Source organism: Halyomorpha halys, unplaced genomic scaffold, assembly GCF_000696795.3.
Source record: "Halyomorpha halys isolate HHAL.00 unplaced genomic scaffold, Hhal_1.1 Scaffold1922.1, whole genome shotgun sequence".
Lineage (NCBI taxonomy): Eukaryota > Metazoa > Arthropoda > Insecta > Hemiptera > Pentatomidae > Halyomorpha > Halyomorpha halys.
Genome location: NW_027108826.1, coordinates 29,761 through 38,602, shown reverse-complemented (window position 1 = coordinate 38,602; position 8,842 = coordinate 29,761). Strand labels below are relative to the sequence as shown.

General features: G+C 29.1%; 1 protein-coding gene across 1 annotated transcript in view; it reads right to left on the bottom strand.

The window, feature by feature from the left end:
- Nucleotides 1-7,548, bottom strand: part of LOC106690863 (uncharacterized) — a gene marked incomplete at its 5' end in the record, with an annotated part of 12,296 nt that extends 4,748 nt beyond the window's left edge. Inside the window, 1 exon segment of the mRNA XM_014436448.3 lies at nucleotides 7,430-7,548. Coding sequence (XP_014291934.3) covers nucleotides 7,430-7,548 — 119 coding nt within the window.
- Between the last annotated feature and the right edge of the window lie 1,294 nt (nucleotides 7,549-8,842).

The window sequence follows — 8,842 nt, the reverse complement described above, 5'->3', positions numbered from 1 at the left end:
TCTTGCCATTGTTACTTATTTTTATTCTTATCATTGTATCTTATCTTTGTATTTTTATTCTTATTATTGTATCATTTTGTATCTTTTCAGCCCTGATGAAGCCCTACAAAGTGGGGTGAAACGTCGGAAAATAAATAGTTGTAAACTACTTTTGTTTCTCCTTTGACCGCAACCCTGACCATCTTCCTATACATATAATTATATGTAGTTAGCTTCTTGAAGATTTAGAAAATGTGACAATAGTTTCAGTAATTTATAATGAGTCTTCCATTTTATTTTAACTCACTGGTTTTAATTCATCCTTAAGTCAAATTCAGTTTATTGTGTAGAGCCTGTCGCAAAAACTTTTTAGTTACTTGTGGACAGGTATTTTTCCGAAGAATAAACATTGTAAGCTGTATTTTATCATGGTTTAATTATATTTCCAACAATGTATACCTATTCTGTAATAATAGTGTAATGTAAAGTAAATAAATATTAACTATATTTTTTGTTTTATGTGGAATGTCAATATTTTTTTTATTTTAAAAAAAGTACATAATATTAAATATAGAACAGTGCTGTTCCTAGAGTTTATATATAGTTTTACCCTTTACAAAAAAATGAAAACAGAATTTTATAATATATAACTGAGAAAATCAAACATTAAGACATGTTCTAGTTAAAATATACTGGTAATTTACAACGTTAAGTTTGCTAACTGTGTTTTCCACATTTTCGGACAGTTATTGAACTTTAAACAAGCAGATAAAAAAGTAAGACTTATGTTTACTGTCGACCTTTCTAAAAACATTGTAAATTTTGTGAATTTCAGATTTTTAAGTCCAGTGCTATTGGAGATACGGAAGCTTAAATTTTAAAATTTCAAGGGGTCATAAAAAAAAAACAATGGGAATTATATTTTTTCCTATTGTCCAAATATTAGTTACCTACCCACCACACAAAGAGATAAGTTGTTTATAGTACTCCTTCTCACAGAAAAAATAGTTTGAAAACAATTTTTGTTTTTAATATAAGTTTTAACTTCTGACCAATTTTTATCACCTTAGGAGTAGGAATAAATTAAATGTACTAAGAACATTTGGAAGAACTTTGATTGGCTGAGTGTAAAATATAAAAGGAAGATGCTCCAGGTGTGGTAAAAAAACTCAAATAATATAAAAATATTTATTATGTGATAATGTTTGCCCCACTTTGCAGGACTTCTTCAAAACATTCCTTGGATATGGAATTCTTTAGCTTTCCTTCATATCAAAAGCTCTGATAAAGCCCAGAAAAGTGGGGCGAAACGTTTTTTTACTATTAAAGTTATTTTTGATTGCACCTGGACCTTTTATTCATAATAAGAACAAGTTTTTTGATTAAAGAAAAAATATTCTTCAAAGGATGTTTGGTTAATCTTTTTAAGTCATGTAGTTTTTGATATATTTACAAAATCCTAAATGCAGTTACTGGAATTAGCCAATAGAGCCGAAGAAAAACCTCTTCCATTCATAAACGGTCAAAGAAAAAAAACTTCTACTTTTTTATATCTAAAAACAAAGAAGAATCAACATATAAAATATTTAAAAAATAAATAAAAATTGACAATCAAACTTGAACCAATTCATATGGATTGACCCTATTATGTAATTAATTACCGGACAATAATAAAAAATATTCAAATTCTTATTAAACTTCTGCAAAGCAAGTTATTTATTATCCAACCTAAAACCTGAACAATAACCCTGATTTCCCTAATGCATATTGGTTTGTATTTATATATATATCCAGGTATATATAAGCCAGGTATATTTTTATTTTTTTCTATACGAGAATATTCTAAAATAAATATATCAGCGAGTAACATAGGTGTAATTAAAAGTGTTGAACATCATCAATCTTTATTACAGTAAAAATCATATTATCTATTTATTACAATAGCCTTACTGAATAATAGTGAACATTATATCAAGATAAAAAAACAAAACAAAAAAAAAAAATAAACAATGAATATCAATATTAAGTACAAAATTTTCAAAAATACCTAACCTACATAAACATGCAAAACAACAACACAAATGAAAACAAATTACTAACTCTCTCTTATCTGACAATACTCCAAGACCGCAGTAAAATTTACTCTCTGGATGGATTAAGCATAATTATTGGTAAATAAGTTACTATTTTTCTTGCCGGTCAAAATTCACTTTAATTATATTTTTGTACTCCTTATTTTTTTTATTTTATATAAAAATTATCATGTATTGAATATTTTGAAATAAATGTTTCCATGATTTATTAACCAATATTACCAAAGCAGTGAAACCTTTAAAATTTTGAATGTAAGGGTTTTTGAACCAGACAATTTTTAAACACTTTCTAAATTCTGGTTACTTCGATTAAAATTAGTAATATGTAACAAAATTTCCATTATATTGACATAATGTATGCATAAATAAATAACGCATATATATATATTTAGAACTTAATTCAGTTAGGACTGGAAATGCCAGATAAGAAAGAATTGACTGAAAACTACAAGGAATGAATGTTATTATATCAAAGTTAATTTGAACTATATCAAAAACAATTCTAAAATAAATAGTTCTTCATTATAACATGTATCAAATGATTTCTACGCTACATTAATACAAATGTATAAAAAGTAATTACAAACTATAATAATTACAAAGATTAAAAACAGTTAATATCAATTTTTTATCAACTAAATGTAGTATTTGCATTGTCCAGCCTATTACCTGCCCTTCCAAACAATAAACTTTGGTATAAAGTTTAATTATTTAGAAAAACAGTTTGAGTGGAGTGTTTAAATGCCACATCTAATTTTATAAAGCATTAATAGAACAAATAATTTTTTCTGTCTAAAATTGAACAACTAATGTAATTCTACTTGAGTCATTCATGCGGGGAGGAAAAATAAATAAAATGGATCTCCAATAGGAGACAAAAACTTCATAATACTAGTAGTCTTTCATTTGGTTTCTAAGCTCTACATAACTAACCCTAATCAATAACAAAACAAGTAATAAGATGAAAATAAACAAAATGATCTAACTAAATTATAAATTAAACTAATACAAAACTACAATATAGCTTAGTCATAAAACTAAAACAAAAGAGAGTTATAGATATCGAGTTATAAAAAAATTGATAAAATATGCCTTTACATTTGCTAAATTTTAGGAACTATTCAATGATTCAGGCTTTTTATCGATTCTCCTTTGAATATTATAAAAAAATACTTCCATATTACATAATACTTTAAGTATGAGTTCCTTAAAGGGAAGGAAAGTTATTGAGATGGGTTTTGTTCGCGGCACCTGTAGACATAAGCACCTACAGAAAGATCATCATCTGCCTGTACACACTGTTTCTCTTCGGAGCAAATGCACCTGTAATACAGATGATGGCTTTATTACACACCGTTTGGTATTTTTGCCTTTGTGTCTATGGTTATTTGATTTTATAATAATTTTGTATTAAGAAAATATGGTAATGTATAGAGTTCTACGATGAGATATTTATAGTAGAGAGTAGATCAGTATGAGAAGAAAATGGTCAAGTGTGGAGTCAGTAATGATACACCCATAAGTAAAACTTATTTGTGTCGATGTTTGGGTCTGAATATTAGACCTTCATGTCAGGGATGAAAACAAAAAGCAATATAACAACCACAACTCAGAAAAAAACTATACATATCTTAAACAAACTGAGTAATACAATAACAAGAAATTTAGGCAGATTGCAGATGAAACAAGAAGATTATAATATTGTAAATGTAATTGTAACATATATAATAAAAATTGAAAATATTGGAAACAAAAACAAATATATATATTTTTTCTGTGAGTTATGTTTGTTATAACATATTTTGTTTTCATTTCTGATGGAGGTCTGAAATAAAGGCTGAAACATCAGTATGAATAAATATGTTTTACTTTTTTGTGTATCATTATAGACGATCCCTGCCCATCTTCTCCTCATATACAGTTCTATCTTATAAAATCAAAAGAATTTTTTTTAATCAAGTTAAGGAAAACAGAACCCACTAGATTATAGTGTTGCATTATTTATTTTAACAAACAAGAAATTATACCTTAAAAAAACACTTCTTTGTTCATGGAGACAAAGAAAATATGAAAAGTGCGAAAAACTAAAACTAAATGTTAGGAATGTGAATGATAATAAAATAAAAACAATAAGAAAGAAATATATATCAAAATTTGATAGAATTTTTTATTAGAGTATTTTATAATTCTTATTGACAGGAAATATAAATATTCAATATAACCTGTATAACTGGGTTCCCAGAGGACCTAGGATTTTTTATCACTTAAAAAGGCTTTTCATTTACCCAGTTTTTCAAATAGGCAGGTTTAAAATTACAGTTGTCTTATTTTTACCACTAAGAGGGGCCGAAATATACCCTTTAGAGGTGAAAATGTTAATTAAAAATGCATATTTTATATTTTTGTTTGGAGAAGATGGTCAGGGAGGTGCGGTCAGCTAAGAAAAACATTAATCAACAAAATAATATTTATTTATGCCGAAGTTTTGACCTGAGTTTCAGGTCTTCATCAGGGCTATAGAACAAAAGAGATAACAACATTTAGAGAAACCTAAAATTGAAAAGAAATAGTATATAAACAAATTTGGAATTATACAAAATATTTAATTGAATTAAATAATGCAAAATTGATAATTGAATAATAAAAAATAATTAATTGATAATCATGGAATTAGATGGTAGCAAATTGATAACAGTGAAAGATGAAATATAATATTACGTAGGTAAGAAGATATGTATAATATAAGATATGTAAGTAGTGTCTAAAAAAACTGAAAAAATAAATATTGAATCTACAAATTGTTATTTATGTTTTTCTTTGTTAACCGCACCCACCTAACCATCTTCTCCAATCAGTAATCTACGGTCCACTATCTACACCTCATTTTATATTTATATTTGTGTGTACTTTTAATAAAAAGACGATGAATGTGGTCAAAGAAAAAAAACTCAAATAGTTTTATGATTACTGAACTGTTATGCAATAGTTATAATATAATAGAGTTTTATGACTATTTGAGTTTTTTCTATGACTGCACCCAGATCCTCTTCCTTTTATCACACACAGTAAATCATCAATCTTCCAGTATGTACTTTTATTTTTTTTAGACGATACCAAACGTATGGCTTAAGAAATCAGTTATTTTGGTTTATATTGCCATACTACTAGCTTTAAGATGTTTCTCAATGCAAGGATTATCAATATTAGATATCTTAAGTCATTTATGTAAGGTTTATAATAATTTTTCTTTCCACTATGATAATATAAATAAAAAGTTTAATTTTTCAGTGGTTGTTAATGAATTAAACTTTTGCTTCAAATTTTTTTTTTTACATTTATTCAATTGGTTATCATACAAAACCTTCGATAGTACATACTGAAAAATAAAATAGGGGGAAAAAAACCTGTCACAACTTTTCCAAAACCTGATAAATTGTCATACTTATACAGACTATTAGGTCACAAAGTCCTAATTATAGTGATAAAAATTGAAATAAATTTAAGAAATCAGTTCTCAATTACAAGGGTTTAAAAATTCTCAGTAATAGAGATATTTCAATACAAAATGGTTATAGGCTCACATAACTAGGTTACACTGCATCAAATTCATTTGATCAGCATAGATTGATATAACTTTTCAAACTGATGGAATGAGTTGTGGTTTTTATTGTAACAGATTATATGAAAAATATTTCAATTTATTCTGATATTTTTGTAAAATAATCTCCTTGTATTATTGTAATATTACTGGGCGATTCCCTAAGGATGATTTTAAGATAATTTTTCATTTGAAGCTTCATATCATTAAAATTACCAATAGAACTACACAAACTAATAGAGTATCATTTAAAGAAGAGTATATTTTCTAAAATATGAGCCCTGAAAGAGCTGTTTACGTTTAATATTTCCCAAAATACAATTTTTGGAAAAGCAAAATTTCATAAAAAATGTACTAAAGTCAGTAGCTAGAGAATTTATTTTGGGAAATCTATATCTCAGGAATGATTGAACTTCATAATCTATGTTACAGCACATTAAATTAGCTTTAATTTGAGTGCAATTTGACAACTGAATGTCTAACAATTTCTGAGGTAGTTTTAATGGTATGAAGCTTCAAATGAAAATAATTTTTTTTTAACTTTTTGAAACAGCCATCATTTTATATTCTCCCTACCTATACTTGGCAGACTCATCAATTTTTACTAGTATTTATACTTAGTCTTCATTAAAATAATAAAAAATTGGGATGATATAGCTCAATTATTCTTTTCTTGTGCTTTTGGATTAGTATGGCTTTCTTTGGGGAAGCTATATGTCCTCTGTCTTATTTAAAATATATATCGATAATTGTTTCAGAAACTAGGCACAAAAATGTGGCACAATGGTAATTTCAAAAAAGACAAATACTTGTGTCACCTGCTAATCGCTGATGACAGAGTGTTAATAGTACAAGATGAATTTGCCTCAGATTATTTGTCTAGAAAATCAACGAAACAGTATGAAGAATGGGGCTTGAATATTGACTACAGCAAAAAAAAAAAATATATATATAGACAGAGAACGATAAGTTAAGTGACTCAGTTTTGACAATGCTTAGTTGGGTAAACTAATTCTGCTACTTTGGCTAAGTGCTTAAAACCAATGGAAGAGCAAGGAAAGAAATTGATAAAAAGAGTGATGAAGAGATGGTAAGCTATTAATATAAAAAATTATATGCTTTGGAGTGAACATTTTTATACAAAGATTAAAAAATTAATATACAAGACCCTGGTTGAGAGTGTAATGCTCTATAGTTCTAAAACGTGGCCATACAAAAAATCACAAAGTAAAAGACTCTTTGCTATGAAGATGGTTTTTAGGTGGTCCACCAGAGTCTCAAGGATGCAGCAGGTCAGAAATTAGACTATCAGAAAAAGGATAGAAGTAAGAAAAAATGTACTAGAGGTAATGGAAGAATTAAGATTGAAATAGTAATAGTGGGAAGCCGGTGAAGAGGTGAACAGATGTGGCAGAGAACATGGCTGGTCGAGGACTGATCAAAGAGGAAGTGATGAGAAGGGAGGAGTGGCGGAGCTGATGGAGGGAAACTTCAATTTATGAAGAAAGTACCTTCATAATAAAATAAAAGCTATTCAACCTTTTTCCAGATTTTTTCTCATCTATTCCCCAGATGGTTAGTAATTACGAGTACTATAGAATTTACAGTGGTTCTACAAAGGACAAACATGACAGTAACTACTAGATATAATAAACATGCAGTTCCTACTTCTACTCTACTCTACACTACACTACCGTAACTAATTACACTACAACAACTAAAACTATTAAATATGATTAAATGATGATTAGTAGCTTACGTATTGTTCATGAAAAATTCTGGATTCCTAGTGAGCTTATTATAGACCAGCCAGCCGCAGGGGAGGCGTCCTCGACATTCGGGATCTTTCTTTATTTCTTCCTCGCTGATGTTTCTCTTCTGAAAATACAAGCACATTCAAATAATTTTGACTGAATAATTACAATAATAATTACTCAAAAATCTTTGCCAAATAGGACATGGTATGTATCTAATTTCAAAGATTAGAATTTCATAATTATAATTTAAATAATATTCCTACACCTATTATACCTATTATTATGAGAGAATAATAAACAGAGGCAATTTGTTACTTTGTCAGTCTTAACAATAAGCCGGTGGGAAAAAAGCTGGGAGGTGCCATATTCTCCTTCAAACTTGAAGGAGGTAAGCTGTCAGAAAAAGTGAAGCCAAAAAGGCGGGTCTTATGTACTTATCAGAGGCATGATAGAGAAGTAGGGGAAGAGTATGAGACAATCACTGGCTGTTTTATTTTAGATTTCAATGGCGGACATTCCTATTAACCTCAACGTAAATCTTCCTTCTGTGGGTGTGGGCTTTTTGGCTTCACTTTTGTTTTAAAGGAGTGTAGGGGTTATGTCATCTCTCTGTTTTGAAGGGAGGGGTTGGCATTACCCTACTCTCCTTCTAAGTAAAAGTGAATCCAAAAAGGTCACACAAACGGCCACGCCCTTAGTCCATCATAAGGTCATCCTTTTTGGATTCATTTTTTTTTGCTTATCTCCTCCCTCCAAGGAACAAAAGAGGCCAATTTGGAGTTGTCATGACAACTGCACACATGTTGACTACATTAACATTATAATACGTGTAATGTTTTGTAAGAAACACTGTTTATATACTACTATATACACACAAGAAACACTTTATAAGTTCTATGTGTATAGAATGTAGAGTTATCAAGAGGTGACCAACCTATTCTAACCATTATGGGGAGTCTAGTTCATCCCCAGGCTGGATTCGAACCGGCGCCGTCCGCAGTTCTCAGGCTCCTAAGACCTGTGCCTCAACCACCTGAGGTACGGACGGACCAATTGTTTTATTAGTTTCATTATTCCTGCACCACAGTTTTTGGAATAATTGATTGGTATTTAAAGTTATTCCTCACTATAATTAGGCGCATTCAGCGACCTTCTTTAGATCAAATGATCTGAAATTCGGAAAAATAATTTCTTTTCAACAATCAAGTCTTTTATAAAGATTTTTAATGTTTTGAGAAGCTATGCAGCCCTGTCATATGTAATGTAATGTAAATTAACTTGATGACAGAGACGTTCTCCTTAGATATTTCAACTTCTTCGAATTATCCCGCCATTTTGTTAAGTTTTGGGCATCACTGCAGCCCCTCCATAATCGTGTTGGAAGGTTGAAAATGTGCAAGTTGCGTTGGTGTTAA